This window comes from Anabas testudineus, chromosome 24, assembly GCF_900324465.2.
Source record: "Anabas testudineus chromosome 24, fAnaTes1.2, whole genome shotgun sequence".
Classification (NCBI taxonomy): domain Eukaryota; kingdom Metazoa; phylum Chordata; class Actinopteri; order Anabantiformes; family Anabantidae; genus Anabas; species Anabas testudineus.
In genome coordinates, this window is record NC_046632.1 from 13883360 (window position 1) to 13903291 (window position 19932).

Genomic DNA, 19932 nt, shown 5'->3' on the forward strand with positions numbered 1-19932 from the left:
TCTACTCCAGACCCATAATGCATTGCTTCTTATCTCTGTCTATTTACAAGATCAAGGTAGGAGAAAAATGCAGTAATAAAGAAAGAAAGAAAGACAGAAAGAAAGAAAGACAGGAGAGCAGACAGGACGTCAAAGAGAGCATAGAAAACGAGTAAAGAAAAGCACGAAAACAAAGCAACGTGTGAAAAAATAAAACTGTGGCTGGAGGGAATGAGGGACGGATAAAGGGAGGAGAGAAAAGGGAAAGAAAGATGAGCGAGAGTAGGAGAGAGACAGAGAGGAGGATGGAGAGAAACGATAACTAGTTTGGAACGTGGCCAGATTCAAATGGGACCTAGTCCAGTGGTAAACCACAGAGGCTGCCTTGTCCCTTTCTCATCCTCCGGTAGACAGACAAACGGCTGGATTCATGTTGGAACTAAAAGGCTTTGTTCTCCACAGATGGAGCTTTCAAAACAACAACAATACCAATAAACACCAACAATAACACCAAGGACGGCAAGCTTCATATCAGCACAATCCAGAGGTTGGGATTAAAGAACGCGAAACAAAAGGAAAGGAAATGAAACTAAATAAAATAGAACTACACTGAATGTGAAAAAACAAACAAACCACCCATTAACATGAAGTATTAAGAAGAGCCAAGAAATATCCAGTGAAAAAAACACAGAGCAGAAGAGAAGGGGGGGGAGTTTAAGAAAAGACAAAGAATAAAAGATGAAATGAAAGGATGGGAGGGGGAGAACAGAAAAGGTTGACAGGAGATGCAGCTAAATCCAAGTTAATCTGGCCAATTAGTTCCTGGTAATCCTTCCACTGTCATGAGGAAGACAAATGAAACTCCGTTCATTCATTCGGTTTCTGACTCTCATTTCTCTCTTCTTATCTGTGTCTCTCTCCACACCAGATCTAAGTACACAAAAGGTGCAAATTTGCACTGAACTGTGTTTTCAATTTGCACTTGCAAGCCACAAGGAATTGGATTGTGATTTGCCTATGAACAGGCTACTAAAAGCGTTGCAGAGCTCAAAAATGGCACCAATATCGTGGCTTGTGGGGATTTGTTTGAAATCCTGGCGCTCTGAAATATTTCCTGTGATTGTTAATAACAAATGCTCAACAAATATATTTACAAAGATGGGTTTGTCAAAGCAATAGGCAATTAAACATACTGAATTCACTTAGAATGTGTCTTTAAATTTCCACAGACATAGAACATTACTGTGAAACTGAGAGACTCCCAAACAAACACAGCAGACTGTACTGGGTCTGTAAATCTATTGGCTGCCATTTCATGGGCCTGACCCCTGAAATTGTTGTACTGCTGACTATGCGCATGCGTTTTCACATCTATAGAAAAAGTACATGTGACATATTGTGTGCGATTCCTACAACATTTGTGCGTGCGTGTCAGGAAATGCGCGTTTTGTGATCCCATTCTTCCATTAATCCAACTGATGCTGAGTTTGTGCAACATACGAGAAATACTGTGACTCCCTTGAACTCTGTGTGTGTGTGTGTGTGTGTGTGTGTGTGTGTGTGTGTGTGTGTGTGTGTGTATGTGTATGTACAGTTCTCGATACCTCTTAGTGTGTCTGTGTGTGATCATGCTTGTGTAACTGTGTGTTTAAGTGTGTGTCTAACCTGCCATGACCAAGAGGTTTTCAGCAGAAAATTCAGGATTTGGATTAAAAGCTACTTCATCACCTTCTTCTGTTACACACACACACACACACACACACACACACACACACACACACACACACACACACACACACACACTCACTAACTCTTCACTTCAAGATGATTATTTTTCACCCTTCAGACAAGAGCAATAAATCACCACAGAAGAAAAATCGGGAAGAGCGGGAGAGAAGGAGACACAGAGGGAGCATGAGAAAAAACGTAGAAACAGAAAAAGTGCAGAGGAGGAGATGAAAGAGAGGAGAAAGGACGAGAAGAAATCATCCCTGTTATCATATCAGTTGCTCTGCAGAGTGGGTGGTTTCTGCTGTGTATTTTATTAACTTTATTGATTTTTAATTAAACTGTGTTTGTGTGAAGACATGCTTGGGTTTATGCCTGGTGTTTGTGCACACATTTCCCAGTGTGGATGTGCGTCCATATCTTCATTATATTGTGTTGAACTAAATATTCAGTAAACTACAGGTGGTGGGATCACACGAAGCTAACAAAACAGAAAAAGCAAAGGAATCATTACCATTTAAATAACATTTCTATCCTGTGTGTGTGTGTGTGTCACTTTCTTAACAAACACAAACACACAAATCAAATTCTTAGTGTTGTATTGTATGGCTATGATTGTGAGACCAGCATGAATATTTTAATCACTAGACTACTTGCAACAGATGCTCGTGTGATGCAAAAGAGGTATTTTTGCCGTACACTGTACTGCCTCTGGAAAATGAATGGCTTTAAACATTAGGTTCACAAAAACCTTGTAGTCTCACCCAGTAACATTTTACAAGTGTGCACAGTCCTGGACATGCATGATCTCATTTGTCTGGCAGATATACTCAGGTTTCAACTTTAACAGGAATGGATCGGACTTCATCTTTAATTGCTGTGTATAGCTTTCTAGCAAGAAGCCTCCACAAAACCACAAAGATGTTCACCTTCCATCATGCTGCACTGTTCCTTTAAGGCACAAGGGTTGTGCTTGTTTCCAACACAAATCAACCTGAACCTTACTTTTCTTTCTTTTTCTACAAATATCTTCCTGCATGACTGAGGAGAAGATTAATTCCCTCTTCCTGTCAAAGAGGAAACTGTTCAATACATGAGCTGAACAAGTCTATGACTTCCTTTCTGTCAATAAACACACACATACACACACACACACATCCAGGTTGGCAGACATCAGTCAGGCCCTGTGGTTATGAGTTTTCATCTCTCTTTCATTTTCATTCTTCAGTTTCATCATTCTTTCGCCTCGTGCACCCTCTCCCCCTGCTCCTATTCTCTCTTTCTCTTCCAGCCTTATTGTTTTTCATCATCTCTCCATCGCTCCCTTATTCTGTTGCTCCTTCAAGCTCATTGCTTTCCTTTCTGTCTCCTTCTCTTTCACATCAACCCTCTCTCGCTTGCTCTGTCTCTCTCCCTCAGGCAAGCTGTGTTTATATTTCAGTCGTTTATTTCTACAAATGTCAGATAGTGTTTCTGCCCTCCGTCTATTGATCCACAGAGAGAAAGTGATGGGGAGAGAGTGGCGGGGAGAAAGGGAGAAAGGCAGTGACAAGGAACGAAGTAGAAAGAGAGATGCAGAGGGAGGAATGGGTGAATGATATGAGAGTTGCAGCAGCGAGAAAGCAGGAATAAGATGAGAGAAGGAAAGAAAAAGCAGGACAAAAAGTGAAAAAGGTAGAGAGAGAGAGAGCCTCCAGTATTTTAATCACTCTTTCTCTCAGATCACTGAGCAACCTCAGACTCTCTCCTCCTTTCTCGCCCAATTCTATCCCTCGCTACCTCTCTGCTCTCCTCAGTGCCTGCTCATAGTGCAAATATCACCCTGCCAACTAAAATACAGATACCAAGACAAAAAGAACAACAGCAGATGGAGATACTGATCGATAATCAGACAGGCAGAAAAAAGCTGTGAGCACAAGAAGACGGCTAAGTGTTCATGTGCATTTTACTGTTTCATGTTGTACACAGACTGAAACCATTTATGTTGTAGTTACCTTACCTGTAGTGATTCTGCATGCTCAGGATGTGTCTATGACCTACCTGCACACTTAGTCCGGGTAATGAGTGGTGGTCCAGGTTTGCCTGTCCCCCCCTCTCCTGGTCTGGTCAGTAAGACTCTGATCTCGTATTCTGTGTCTGGGTCAAGATGCCATAACTTGTAGTTGGGAGAGTTCACAGCATGAGTCTCCGTCCAGGTACCAGATGTCATTCGGTACTCGACCTACAGAAACACATCACAGGGAACATGATAGAATTATTTAACTGATCAGTGTGATTAGCTTCAAAATTATGAATAATAAAATAAAAAAAAATTACACAATCTATTTTCAGATACCTACATTACCTAATCAACAATTTGCTACCAAATAGAAAATTATTGGTTTGACAGCTTGAAATAATATTTCTTTTTGCTAAGCTAGGCTAATTGCCTGCTAACTTTTCATATACCTGTCAAAAAAAGATAAATTCCTAAAATATTGGACTATTTTTATGTGAACTCATTCTGTTTTCCCTGATATGGTCACTTATTGCCATTTTTTAAAAAATATTTAAACTATTTTTAATTGCAGTGCATCTTCACTTCATGCCCTGATTGCTTAAAATCTATGAACATACCTCTTTCAGTATAATGGGTCCATCTCCAAATATGGAGTTAGCATTGAGCTGAATCAGCAGGTACGTAGGGCCCACGCCCAGCAGCTGAGGAGGGGCGATGGGGTGTGGAGGCTCTGAGAAGAGAGAACAGTAAATAAAATTATAAAAGAAGAAGATAAAAGAATTGCTCACAGGATGAAAGCAACACAGTGAAACGAGGGCACAACATGACAGAAGAGGCTCAAGAAATAACATATTGTGGTTTGTGATACAAAGCCTCAGCTGATGTGACAAGCGTGAGCTTTGCTTTTTATACAAACGACTGGTAAATAATGACAGCTACAGTAATTCCACAAATTAATACGGACACCCTAATGAGGGGCAACTGCAGTGACCTGCAATATTATGACAGTGGAAGTGGCTTAATGAGCGTGGTCATTTAGGAGCCTGGAGAGAAGACGCTGCTGCTGTTTGGACTTCACTCTCCATCCTGCAGTTTGTTATTTACTTTTAGCCTAAAAATATTTGGATATGTTTTATTTATAGACAGCTAGTAGCTAGTAGAGTTATAGCAAACATAATGCAAACAGGCCTCCTTCACATCACAACCCTCCCTCACTCCTCTTCCAATGAATCCTCTAAAAACTTTTCTCATCAGTTCTCATCTGTCAACAACTTAGTTTTTCTGTTGTTGTGTATTAAAATGATTTTATTTTCTTTCTTCACCAGCTGCAGCCTTTAGTGCACGTTAATCAGACGCCATCTGTTGTGACCTTTACGTACAGACATGAGCCCTAAATGTTAAGTTGGCATCGCATTTAAGTAATGAGCTGCGTGTCTGAATGGTATTTTAGGTGTGATTACCTGCAAACTGCAATAAAAACAGGTATAGATATAGATGGGAATGTTTTATTTTCTTGAACTGTCATTTTTTGATAGATTTACTAAATAAACATCATGCAATTGGGTTTTCAAACAGCCGGTTTGTGCCATCAAAATAATACGTGTGTACACCTAATGACGGATAAACTTTGTTAACCACTATGCAGCCTGTAGTTGTTATTACACTTCTCGAAATCCAATTGTGTACTACATCCCATGATGCTCTCATCAAACAAATACCGTGTGTATATAATAAATGTGATGGACGTGTTATGGTTCAGGGCCTACAGAACTACAGTAACTGTCAGGCATCTGTGATTGACAAGCTGAGAACACAACACACACATAATCTTAAAACACTCTGCATCAAAGATTCATCTGCTTGACACATATACACACACATGAATTAATCACCAACACTCTCTCTCACACACACACACACACACACACACACACACACACACACACACACACACACACACACACACACACAGAAATCTATCTCACATACAGTAAATCATTCAGATTTTATCTCTCTCAGACACATTCTCAAGCACACCTCCTGGCACTATTACTATCTGTAGGAAAATGGAAAAATGTGTTTTTTCTTTACAATCCAGCTTCAATCATTTCAAAGTGATTTATTAGCTAAATTATACTGTATGTGCGAGCGTGTGTTACTGTGCACGTTTTTCCATTAATAGTTATTTTCCCGTTGCTGTCACTTCTTCTCTTTGTGAGCATCTGAATCAGAGTGTTTGCATTTCTGTGTGTGTGTTTGTGTGTGTGTGTGTGTGTTGGACGTGGCTGTCAGAGAGGTGCAGGCTGGGAAGTGTCTTTTTAGCAACAGATGAAACAAAGTAGTTTGACAGCACATGCGCGTGTGCAAATGCAGACGCACAAATACACAAACACACATATGCAGGCACAGTTCTATTCAGATAATGAATGTTGAAGTGACTTCAGAAAACCAACAACGTCAACAACATGTCAGCTTGCAATGCCATCAACTAAACAAAGTAAACAACGGGGTGATTAACAGACAAATAAAGGAAATATCACAAAGGTAAATTTATTCAGTAGGTTTGTGTGTTTGCAGCTCGTGCGTTAACTTCAATATATATTTGTGTTTTCTTAAAAAACTACTATCTGAAAGATAAATAATAGACATACAAATGAAACAGTAAGAAGTGTAAGTGGGTCATTATGTGACTCCAGAGAAAAAACAAAAGCTGGAACGGGTTCACGCTTTAGATTTTCTTCTTTTTCTTTTTTTGTTTACATCAGTTGTCGTTGGCACAGTTGACCTAAAAAGAAATATAACAAATCATCAGCGGTCTTGTTTTGCGATGAGTTTATTGCCACCATCTATTTGATTATTAATCATGTGTGAACCCTCTCATCATTTCTCACTTCTTGGGTCAAGTGTAAATGATAATAACAAAACTAATCAACAGCGGGAAAACTTTAAATGCGAGTGTCGATTCTGACCTTACACATCTGCTTGATTAATATTCGTCGATTTTGTGACTTAAGATTTATGATGCAGTGAACACACGTCAAGATAGACACAGACATACAGGGAGAAAGAGGACAGAGAGATGTTTCGCCGTTGACTGGCGCCCACTAGGCATGTTCTTCTTTGTTGTCCATCGTCAGCAACCTTGTCAATAAAGTTTAGCTTTCACAAACCGCTGCTGACATCACTGTGGTACTCACTGGAGGACATCTGACCTCCAGAGCTGCAAGAGGAGAGCGTGCACGAGCGCACGAGTGTGTGTGTGTGTGTGCTTCAGCTCTATCGGCAGCCAACAGTGGTAGTAGGTTTTCTGTAGTTCCATTACGCCTGAAGCTACACCTGTCACAGTTACTTACAGTGTGTGTGTGTGTGTATGAAGGTTTTAGAACTGGACCATTAAAGGTTTAAGACAGTTCAACTCAGTTACGCCGTCTCCTAATTCCAATATGTGTGTGTATTTGTGTTTATTTGTGTAACAGCAATAATGCAGGAACTTTTTAGGCCATGAGTTGTGTGTAATGCAGGATGGCATGGTGATGTATTTGTGTGTGTGCGCGCATGTGTGTGTGTGTGATACGAGCTGGCGTGATGATGCACTCTGTCACTGTTGGAACCAGAGGGCACGGCTTTATTAGAGCTCGGTTGTGACCAAACCACTAGTGACACACACACACACACACACACACACACACACACACACACACACACACACACACACATACTCAAACACACACACACATACAGTTGAATACACAGACTCAGATTCTTTTTCATCTTAAACACACAACTATAACATACACTGTTCATCTAATGCAGTAAAACACGTTTCCTGCTTTCCATCACGTACTGGATCCAAACAGCTTTGACCCACAGCGCTGGGTAATAAATGTTAACACGAGCATTTTCTCCTATTACTAAATATTGAAAACTATTACAATATGATTCATGTTATTATTTATTTATTTAAACAGCTCAATGCCAGCTTAAAATACCCATTGAAAAATAATGCAACTCACTGCTCGTTCTGGAGGACGTGTTTGACTGTAAGTGTCTTTACATGCATTGTAATAACCTGGTTACTCTAAATATATGTATACCTGTAACACAACAGTAGAATTTCTTCTTAGTACTGTTTCTTAGTGTCATGAAATAATTAATTATTCATTTAACCCTTTTCACCCTAATAAAAGAAAGATGTTTGGATTGGTTCAGTCACAATTTTGTATAATTGTCCAATGTGTTCAGCCTTTTTTTATTGAAAAGTCTTAAATATTTATTTATTATTTTAAGAGCTGATTTTGAAGAACTGATTTAATTTAAGTACGTGTTTGTCACAAAATAAGAGATTTTCACGTTTCTGATGTATTCATCAGTTTTTATCACTATTCTGTTAATATTTAAGTATTTTGAACAGTTTCCTTTTTTTTTTGTTTATGTTTTAAACTAAAAGACAGAACGTGTAGGCCTGTTTCCTTCATTTTCAGCAGTGAACTGAATATCGTTGGGTTTTGATTTGTTTGGACAAACCAAAATATTTCACCTTGCATTGCTGGAATCTGTGATGGATATTTTTCACAAGCAAAATATTTTGTCCAGTTTTATATTTCTGCTTTTTGGAGAAGAAAAACAAGATCTGGGAATCCTGTGTCGCCTCTGTCATTCTCCCAAGATGCACCGCTGTCTCTGTTTCTTTTCTCTGATCCTGACAGCTTCACACACACACACACACACACAGATGATAACAGCACATCTCTATCATCTACATGTTATAAATATCAATGTGTGTACCTGCACTGAGGCGATCTCACATCACCTAGTGGACCACTTTTCAAGCTTTAAAGATTAAAACTAGGTTACTGTCCCATCTTTAACATACACAAGTCACATTTATCACTTTCTTCAATTTCTTCTTTTTGTTCTTTAAAAAAACACATTCATGGTTTCAGTAAAATCCCATCTCTCATCTTCTACCTCTCGCTCCAGTTTCACTATAAATAAATAATATTAAATCAGAGTAAAAACATTAGTAATGCAGCTTAACTTTGTCCATATCCACGCTTGTCAGTGTCCTGCAGGAACCTCAAATCTTCAACATGCACACTTTTCAAGAAGTGAAATAAACATATTCCCTGTTTCTTTGATTTCTCTCTGGCTCTCATCTCCCATCTGATATTTCTAATAAATAAACATGAGGCTCATCTCCTTCAATATTCATACATGCAGTACTCATTCTTTTATTGTGATACCTTTCAGAACAGTCAGATTTGGATCAATATTTATAATTGGCAATATCCCTCATAGCTGCAAAAGCTTTTTTTTTTTTCACAGATTGTGAGCGTAGCTAGTTTTCAAGCCAATACCTGGCTATGAAACACACAATAAGACTCAATGAGTCTTATTGATGCTCAATCTATTTTCATATATGTAGATTGGTCCTATTCAAGTTTGGACAGATGTCTTGTGCTGTGCAGATTTCTCATCTCACTCCTCTTTGCCTTCCTATATTCAAAAAAACATGTTCCTGATAAATAAACATTAGCCACTTATGTATTCTTACTAAATCAGGAAAGTCCCGCAGAGAAAGTGGTTCTCTACAACCGCCAGATTTTTGTGAGCGAAGACAAAACAAAATCATTCATTCCCAGAAGGGAATGCAACCCTAGCCCCGGCTGTGTCAGTGTCTCAAGCAACAAAGAGAGATGAACCTCAACCTAAACTGGACAGTGTAAAAGCTCCATTATCTGAGCTACTCCGGCTATTTTCATATTCATGTTGCTGGCTTCTGCTTTGATTTCTCTTTTTTTCTCCTCCACCATCTCTTATGCAGAATAATAAACATAACTCTGCTCAGCTGTTTACATATTCACACATATTCCTCATTCTGATATGGATATTCTTGGGATAATGAGCTGACTATTTACATTTAACTTTTCTCCACCAGCTCCACTTTTCTCTTTGCTCACCCTCCTCTGTCTCCCATCACTTCCCACACCTCCTCCCATGTCATTATTTCCAAATCACTTTTGTCTTTAGTAAATGAAAGCAGAACTAAATTGTTGGAACATTTAATTCAAAAGGGAGATTCACTGTGTTTCATATTAAATCTAAACGATAAAAGTATATAAAGCACACAAATATGCACATGCAAAACATTCCTCTCTTTTTACCCTCTTCCTCCCTGCCCTCCTCCTCTGTCTCTCTCTGAGAGATGAATTGAATATGTAAGCTTTTGGATGTGAATGAATAAAGCAGCCGTCTCAAAAACACATTGGTGACACCTTATTAACCACATGTCAGCTGCGCATGACAGCTGGAGCAAACACACACACACACACACACACACACACACACACACACACACACACACACGGCAAATGCACATGTGCACACAGACACAAATGCAGCTCGTCCACACCCACACAACCATCCCCACACACACAAACACAAGCTATACACCCATCTATGTACAGTATACTACACTCACACACAATCTCTCCTAGTTAGGCTGTAGTGTGTTAGTAATTTACATCTTATCAGTCAGATAAAATGATGTGCATCCTGGACTGGGAAGACATTCGACACTCCAAAAGGTTGCACACAATCCAAGGACAGTCATAACACAAAATTGGCAACTGGCCTAGAAAATAATTTTTGGCAACAACAGGTTCACGTAAAGATTCATTTAAACTACAGAAACGATGATGTTTCTTCTACATAGACCATAAGCTTGTCACTTTTTTACCTTGATTATACTCTAAGTAACAACTTCCATTATCTTTGTTAACTACATAGTATTTGCAGTGTGGGAACAGATGGACTTGAAAGGCACAACAACAGTAACTAAGCGAGCACAGCTCAGCTAATAGCCAGCTGGCCTCAAAAATTTCTGAACCACCATCTTTCCTTTTCACTAAAGGCTGTCTACTAACACAGAACACTGGGTGTTAAATGTAATATCAGGAGGAAAACAGCAGAGAACACAAAATGCAGAGTTGACATCAAATAACCCAGTATGTTTTTTTTTTCTTTTTTAAATCCTCCTTACCTCTGACGATAAGACCTGCAAAGTTAGACACCCCGGAGCCACGTTCAGATTGGGTGACACAGCGGTACAGATCCTGATCCTGATTAGTGACTTCTTTGAGGTGAAAAGAGGCAGCAAACCGTCTGTGGTTAATGTTTTTGGTCTGAGCCACAGGAATATCTTCTCCATTTCTCCTCTGAATCACAGACAAAAACAGACAGACAGACAGGATCAGGTGCTGCAGTGGAGCGTTAACTGCCTTGATCAAGGTCATAAGTCAGCAGTGGACCACACAAGAGCACTCCCATCGCCTTGTGCTTCACCGACAGCAGGTTTGAAGGTCATGACTACAATAGCGCCATAATGACATCAGCAGCTATTAAACTCTTAATCATGTTAGCTGCTAGGATGTATGGCCTGGAGACAGTCTGAGTGTGTGTGTGTGTGTGAGAAACTTTATTATTGGATGTACTAAGAGGTGGCCCATTTAGTACATTGTTTTGTTTTTATTTGTGTTTGTCTATTTCTACAATCTTATATTGACAGAATATTAAAATATATTAGCATTTTGCATTTGTTTTTATTTATTTATAAGCGACAGTGTTCATAAATCAACATTAGAATGTAAATGAAATGTAAATCTCTAGTCCGTTGCCAGAATTATAAAATGGAGCAACCGCAAAGATGGAAAGATGAAGGGTGTCATAGTACAAAACTGATTTCTGTTGGCCAAGGTTCTGAGATATTGCTGGAGATAGAGAGATTGTTTCTGAGACGCCTGGCCCCACATTAGAAAATGCACAACTCACAGCATTGATAATGTGCATTTAAAACAAACTCTGACAGGATGTGATGCTGTGAAAGTTTCTACATATAATTTAAACATGGAGAGCATAACAAACACAGTTGTATTCACTTCTGTTTTACTTAGGTGGAGGCTAACACACCATAGTCTTGTAATAACACAAACACACCATAGTAAAATATAAATACAAAAACATGATTTGCATGTGTGTGTGTGTGTGTGTGTGTGTGTGTGACTCTACCTGTAGCCAAAGTTTATTGTTCGATGTATCTCGCCCCGTAGCGATACACTGAAATGTGGCATTTTGTCCAGCGTTAACCTCCACATCTCCGAGACGTAGAAAATGTGGTGATTTATCTACAGGAAATAAGAGTAAACAGATGAAAGACGTTAGACTCAGCTTACAGAAAGATTGGATGTTGGGTTCTGTCTGTCTTCTAGAGTCCGTCTCACCCTCTTCATCCACTTCAGACTGTCAGACTCCAAACTGACAGAGACATGATCCTCATTTCCTAAATACATCTTGCAACCTCTCAACATCTGTTCTGTGTCTTGCTGAACAGAACATCTTTCTATTCTATGACACAAGGGAACCCATTTACCTGTAGTGTAGTACAGGTTCCCATGAGACTGTGGAGAGTAAACGCTCAGGGAAAATGAGAGACCAAAGAATTTCTTGCGCTTGAAATGTACCACTGCTACGACCTGTTGTCTGTCAGTAATTAGTTCACCACAAAACTGGGAGGGTGTGTCTAAATAAGTGGGAGAAACAGCAAGGGTGTTTGAGTAGCGGTGATATGGGGGTGACTATAACTATAATCTACTAAAACTAAAACATTTAAAATGTGTCTCACAGACCAAAACATCATATAGGGTTTCAGAAATATGTTTATTTTTCCTGCGAGACTTCACTGGTGTCACATGAAACCCGGCCACAGTGCTTCATTGTCGCTGTCAGGCAACATTAATGCCACATCCAGTATATATTATTCACATACACAATTTTTACTTCCACACTAAGATATGAAATAAGCCTTTTAGACCCTGGAGATGCTGTTCACCTATGACATTTTTATTCTAGGGAGGTGGCTGCAATCATAGATAGCTGCTCCTATGTTGAATGAAAACACACATAAGCTTGCACACATGCATTCATGCAACCGTGTGCGCACACACAAACCTGTGTGTCCAGAAATGCAGCTGTGAGAATGAATGCTTCCACTGTGGAGACTACGTCCTAATTCCTTTTCAAATGCTTGCTCCTCCCTGTTAGGAGTGTTTAAAAGACTCTGGCTGTCTACAAATCTTTTATGTTCATCTTCAGACAAAGACAGGAAAGATTGTAAAGAGAGACTGTACAAGGGGATGCTGCAAGACAGTTTATTTCTATGACTTATAATCAATAGAATTTATATAGAAACAAAATTGTCCCGAAATCCTTCTGTGCAGCTCGACAGATGACCTAAAGAAGTTGTAATTGCTTCCTTTCCAACATGGGCACTGTCCAGGAACCTGCCTGCGGCTTTAGCATCTTTAGATTAACTGACACTTCTGTTCAGTTTGTCGTTGCAACTCTTTTTTGGCCTCCAGCAGTAAGGAGACACTCAAGCGAAGGAGAGAAGACTTGAGATGTAGCAAGAATTTCAAATGGATCGCAGCCCTCATCTCTTTCCTGTCAGTGTGAGACAAGACAGCTACTGTTCACTGTGTGTGTGTGTGTGTGTGTGTGTGTGTGTGTGTGTGTGTGTGTGTGTGTGTGTTAAAGTGAAAGAGAGAGAGAAAATGCTGAGTGGTCAAAATCTTCTCTCTTCATGATTGCCCTAATACTGTCTCATTTCCTGCTTCACACTCTCCTATTCCCTCTTTCTCTCTGTTTCTCTCTCTCTCTCTCCCTTTATGTCTCTCATTTTTCTCTATGACTCGTCTTTCTCCTCTCACTGCATCCCTCCTCTCCTGTGTCACCTTCCCACTTATCTACCCATTCAACTGCAACAGAAACCATCCCAGGTACAGTCTAATTAGTGGCCAAAGCTATCAGCGTCTATTCAGCGAACTAGGACTAATTGCTGGCATGCTAATGACTCACCGCATGGATAGCTGAGCACCTGAATGTCGTCTATGGCAATGAAGCCGGCTTTGCTGTCCGAAACCTCTGCTTCAAATATGACCTGAAAAAAAGAGAGACGAGATTTAGTCATTAATGTCTTCATTATTATCATTATTACGAGATTTTTAATTAATTTCATAAAATCTTTATATAAACCTGTGCACAAGAATAAACATGTACACTTTGCTGTAAGCCCAGGTGACTACACAGAAAAGTACACAAATTAGCTATTAACTAACCACCCTAACAATTAATATGCTTAAGTACATGCTTTTTAAAAGAACATCTGACAATATTCATTCTTTATTTTTTCAAATGTGTTGTATTGAGTGTATTACATAACATATTGAAAAAAAAGAACAGATCATTAGACATTTATGTAACTTCTGAACATTCATATACAACATTTGCACACAACAAAAACACAAAAGTCTGCACAACAATAGCAAAAAACAATGGAAATGCTGTTCCTAGGAGAAAACAAAAATTACATCACATACAAATGCTCTTCCTGCACATCACTAACTCTCTTTAGTATTGTTATGAAATCACAAACTGTACCTTGAAACTGAGTTTTAGGTGGATCCTGTGTGCACCGAAGCTACAAGAGTATTGCCTTTTAAATTTGCTGTCAAAGTGATGGATCTAATCTAAACTGCCAAGGAATACTGTGACAGGTGCTAGTGATGTGCATAAAACTGGATAAATACAAAGATGCCATCCTGACTGCTGGTGGATTTATACTTTCTGGCCAAAAAAGCAGGAAGGATAAATGAGCTACTTCCTGTTGGATCATAGTAATCTCTCTGGGTAAACATAAAATGGCTGCCAGAGAAATTATAAAAAGCAATGCAACCTATTCCAGCTAGCAAATTAAGAGCCTATCTGTTCTTCATTTGTTTTTCTTTTGCTGCTTTTAAGACTTTAAAGTGAAGTCAGAAACATCACATGGAGAATGTCGCACTTGCTTTGATCCCCTGGGAAGCAGAAATACTCCAGCAGGATGTACAGTAGCAGGAGCTCTTCGTAACACTTATTGGAGGCTAGAGAATCTGATACTTTGACTCTGTATATGTTAATTGGGTTAAAAATTGCATATTCGAAGTATAGCATCCATCCTGCCGTCAACAGGTGCCTCCATTTTCCTCCACCACGATTCATCAACTAAGGATGTGAATAAAGACAATTGTTCTCATCCTCATCTATCTCAACTTCCTTCCACCCTCCTTGTCCATAAGTTAGCGCTCCTACTCCCTCCACTCTTTATTTCCACTGTCATAATCCCTCTTTCTAAGCATTTCTCTGTTCTAACTTCTCTTTTTCTGCCTCTCTCTTCTCATCTCTGTTTTCTAACAGTGTTTACTCAGAGTGGAGTAATGAAGCGAGGAAGACGAGGGAGGAGAGAAGAGGAGGTCGCTGTCAAAAAGAGAGACAGGGAGAGAAAGAGAGCGAGGGGATGAGCAGTTGTTGTCATTCATCACCTGTAAACGGAAAACTGCCGTGAACTGTTTACCCATAGCTTATCATCCCCTGCTTGTCATACTCTCCCCCTCTCTGTCTCCCTCCCCTACCAATCTATCTTGTCTCTCTCTCCTATCATCTTTCACTCATAGCTCACTGCGGACCTCAGCAGAGACATCACTTGACTTTTAATACATTCACCTCTGTCTGTCTGACGACCTGCTTGCCTGTCTGCCTGCCACATGTGTACAGCCATAATACGACCTGGAGATTTCTTCTCCTCTGACATGTGCATATGTACTGTACTGATGTGTGCAAATACATACATTTACATACATGTCTTCTCAAAGCCTGGGGCCTTTATAATTAGGACATAATCATCGGCCATGTTGCTGTTTGCTTCCTGAATTTACCCATCATACAGAATAATTAAGCTATTTGTTGATGTAGATAGTATGTTGTTCATGGCTCACTGGTCTCACTGGTGTGAAGCAGGATTACTGAGCAACTCTGTTTCGCAGTTCTGCAAAGCAACTCTGAAACACCGAAGGCTGCAGAATGACATATTATCACTGGAGAGTAGTTTTGGCTTACAGCGTACATCCTCTTATGAATCCATCATATATCACTGTGATGCATGCATGTATGGGCACTGAATCAAAATGTTCAAACCTGCAGGGGGAGGAGGTTTTTATTTCATGTTCTAGACTGAATCCTAAGATATGTGAGCTGAGTTTAGGCACCTGCTGATACTTAAACATTGACCCTGTTTACACTTGGCTGCAAAATGCGTTTTGGGGAAATCAGACGGCCAAGACACACCGCCATTCACACCTGTCCATATACAAGCATCTTCACGTGTACTGCAATGTCACATCTGCTAAAATAAGACTAACCTGAGGGCCAGCTGCACCCAGCCTGCTATCAATGCATTTGAACAGCCCTCTGACATGTTGACAATCAGTAGAACAACTATGTTTTCTTTGCGGTTGTGATCTTATCACACAAGACGTGTTTTAAAACCAGGTGTACACTGAATCAAAGTTCTGGTTTTCTTTACTTTTAATACAAGACTTAAAACCTCCCTTTTTAATAAAGCTCATAGTTTCTCATCTCTTAGCTAAATAACTGAGGTTGGTTAACTGTGCTGCTATAAGTAAACTCTAACGACTGTGGGAGTGTGTGTGCGCATTTTGTATGTGCATCTGTTCGAACAATGGAGAGGGTGTGCATGACTACATGTGTCTGCACGTGCCTAGTCTTCCCTTGGCGATACCAGTCTCATTACAATTCAAGCTAAAGTGCTAACGCAGAAACATGTTCAAACGAGGAAAAAATAGTTTCATAACCTCAAATCCAATAACCTTTTTCATAGCCTGAAAAACCTACATAAGCCTCAGCAAACTGGGATGATAATGTTCAATTAAAACATGTTGACACATGAGTTTCGGGGCTAGTGATCCCTCCCTGTCGTCAGTGAGGGGGACTGGACTCCAGATGGGCCATTTGGAGGATGCTTTCACACTTCGCCTTACAGTAATATTATTGGGTCCCCAGGCTGTGTGTGTTAACATGATCACTGTGTGTGTATGCCCGCTAGGACATTCAGCAGACATCCTGCAACATGCACACATCTGTCAACACCAGCCAACAAACACACATGATTGACATAAATTAAGAGAGAAGCAATAAACACGCATACAAACATGCTCAGTATATTGAAAACCCGCTCCAGATGTCCTGAGATAATTTCCACCTCTTTGAATGTTATAATGTTCAGGTTAGACAGGTGGTTATTAAAACACATACAAGACACTGACAACCAAGTCAGTATCCAGCCATGGTGACATACACCCATGGATTCAAAGACACATGCACATAAACTCACACCTCATTTATCTCAGGATCTTTCTAGCCTAATCGTCACCTCCTGAGCCTCAGTCAACACAAATAAATCAGCTGCCTGCCTCACAGCGTGTGTATGTGTTTAGATCTCTGTGCGCGTGTGGTGTTTGTGCATTCACGTGAACAAAACTGGACATAAAAAATAAAAAACGCAAACAACAAAGATCATTATGTATTAGTGCAGCCGTTGGTTGTTATTTAGGGTGTTACCTGATATTCATTAGGCCAAAAGGTGGAGACAGCAAGTTCGGCTCTCAGCCAGTCTTTTCCTGAATAACAACATTAGAGTCAACATGAGCTAATAACATCACACCAGTGTGAGGATAAGTTATTAAATGAGAGTTTGAGTAGTGCTGTGAGACAGTCGTTACCAGTGTAGGATGTCACATTCCATATGGGGTTGGCCAAGGGTCCTTTGTTAACCTTGAAATGATAGAAACATGAATTTAGTGATCTACACTGAGATGTAGGCAAATGCAATGAACAATTACAACAAGCACCCAGAAGGTGTGAGTCCAATGCAGACTCTCATTGAGTGGCTTGATCGAGCAGTGGTGCGCTCCACTATTGGTCCTTAGGCGAGACCTCTGCTCACTTACCTTGCCTTTGCCTTCTTGCAAAGACAAAAGTGCTGTGGTAGAGGGAGCTGAAGTTTGGGTGACTGCATCATAATATGAGTCAGATACTATGTCAGCTCCTATTCATTTCTCCAGACTTTGATAGACGTCCAACAAAATAAAATAATCTTAAAGCTTAATTTGGTCTTGCTTAACACACATTGCATTCAGGAGCTTCAATCCCACAATGGCTGAATCACTTGTGGTTGAGTTTCACAAATACCACATTTTCCATTAATGCTGTTTTGTTTTGAGTCTCTTCACCGCTTCACTACTATTTCACTTTATGTTTAGTTCAGAAAAACGTAATTCTGCCTGTGTGTGTCCCATGAAATCAAACCCAGTCTTTCACAATATCAATTTAAGTAAGTAGGTGCACATGTGATTTAGTTAAAATGCTGATGTGTCAAAATTAACTAGGTGTGGACATTTGGCTGTAAATCATTCACAGTACAATGATGGATGGAGTACAATGCATTAATACAATCTGTGGATAAAGAAGAAAGAAGTACAACCACTTTTATTCCCTTATGACAGACAAACCACTGTATTTCTGTTGTATCAAATGAGTTGATGCTCAGTACCTTCACCAGGACATTAAGGGTGCCAGGGCTGGAGCCGTCGGGGCTGGTGAGGAGATAGTTGAAGTCAATGCAGTGAGTATCGTTCTCCTTCATGACAGGCAGCTGAAACCTGGCCTTCTCCCCAACATCATACTGAGACACGTCCACATACATGTAGGAGCCTAGACACAGACACAAAGACAAGGGCAGGGTTACAAAAGATAAAAGAGCCGTATCATCTATAATTCAAAGCGAATCAGATTCCCTGTGTTTGTGAATCTGAATCATTACACATGAACCAACTCATTCTTGGCTGCAGTTGTTTGTGCTTGTACATCACACTGTGTGAAAATCACTACTTGAACAGTTTAACAATGTGCAGACACAGCGAGTACTATGACTAGATTTGCCAAAGAGTAGGCTGCATGCCCACAGCTTGTGTCACATACACCTACAGTACCTGAACAAATGAACTCGCTTTGCTTTTTGTGTAGTTTGAAATGCATTCACATAGAACACACAAAGAGATTGGAACAGTTATACACTGTATGGAGTCCTCTAAAGCGTAGAGTATATATACAGTTTCTGATTTTATCTGCTCAACCTGTTTGAGATCACGTGTCAGTGAATAATGTGGTTTATTTAAAATTAAACATGATACTCTTCTGTAGTAAAACATTACTGTTTACAGCATTTTCTGTTGAAAATAATATTGCATATTTTGTTCAGTTATCCTCTCTGCATGACATCTAATTCAGAGCAGGACACTAAGAACTTCAGTCTACTATACTTGTCCACCTAGGTTAGCCTTCCCTTTTCAACAAACTCACTTTTAACTTGTGTCTTCCTTGTCATGGAAACACAACCGTTAAAGATGCTTTTATTCTCCCCTTTATGTTTCTCTCCCCTTTCATTCCTTTTGGGCTTACCATACAAAAATCAGCTCCCCCCAGACACATAAAACAAACCCCTCTTTCTATGACTGTGTCATTTATTTCTCCTTTGTGGTTGTGGGTCTGTTTCTTAGCTTGCCAACAACAAATAAACATGGGAAATGCAAAAGTGTAGAAAAAAAACAAGAGCTGCTCCTTTGTTTCTTTTATACCCTTAATTTTAAGTTCTCTTGAGATCCTACAATTTTCTTCACTCTCTACTCTTCTTTTCTTTCTCTTTCCTCTATTTCTCTCCTTGTATGAATTCGGTTTCCATGTAATAGTGATGTCAAATGTGTGAGTTTTAAAGCAGTGGTCAAAATTTGTAAGTCTTTACACCCACGCTACGTGGACACCAGTCGTTGCAGTTTTCACCGACTCTCTTGAGTCAAAATGTTCCACACAACGCAATATATCATTACCTGCAACTACTTCACCCAGCGGCCTCACAAGGTGGGTGATATTTATCATAACCATCCTCTGGGCTACAAATTTTCTGCTTAGCTAATTTTTGTTTGCATTGCATATGTTCTTTCTTTCTGTGCCAAATTCAAATAGAAAACAGTTTTCCCATTGTAATATGTTGGTATTCGATCTCTGCTAGAAAATAAACTACTAATAAATGGGCGTCAGGTACTATACCGTGCACCAAAAGAAGCTGACTGCAGGAAATGGAGCTTGAAATAGTACATAATCTGGGTGTGCTGGCAGGAAAGTCAGTCAGCCCATCCAGATGTTCTAGTAATCAGCTCAGACCTCAACCAAATGTTGTACCAGTGAAATATGATGAAATGCGATCCTTTCCTGCCTGATGT

At 39.8% G+C, this 19932-nt stretch overlaps 1 protein-coding gene across 7 annotated transcripts in view; it reads right to left on the reverse strand.

Annotated features, from left to right (window-relative positions):
- Positions 1–19932, reverse strand: part of ptprk (protein tyrosine phosphatase receptor type K) — an 86743-nt gene that overhangs the window by 26790 nt on the left and 40021 nt on the right. For all 7 annotated transcript variants that reach the window (XM_026340612.1, XM_026340611.1, XM_026340610.1 and 4 more), the window contains exons 3-10: positions 18207–18367; positions 17377–17428; positions 17216–17274; positions 13619–13700; positions 11774–11889; positions 10749–10923; positions 4324–4436; positions 3748–3928 (exon numbers count right to left, since the gene is read on the reverse strand). In XM_026340612.1, coding sequence (XP_026196397.1) covers positions 3748–3928; positions 4324–4436; positions 10749–10923; positions 11774–11889; positions 13619–13700; positions 17216–17274; positions 17377–17428; positions 18207–18367 — 939 coding nt within the window. The remainder of the gene's footprint in view (positions 1–3747; positions 3929–4323; positions 4437–10748; positions 10924–11773; positions 11890–13618; positions 13701–17215; positions 17275–17376; positions 17429–18206; positions 18368–19932) is intronic.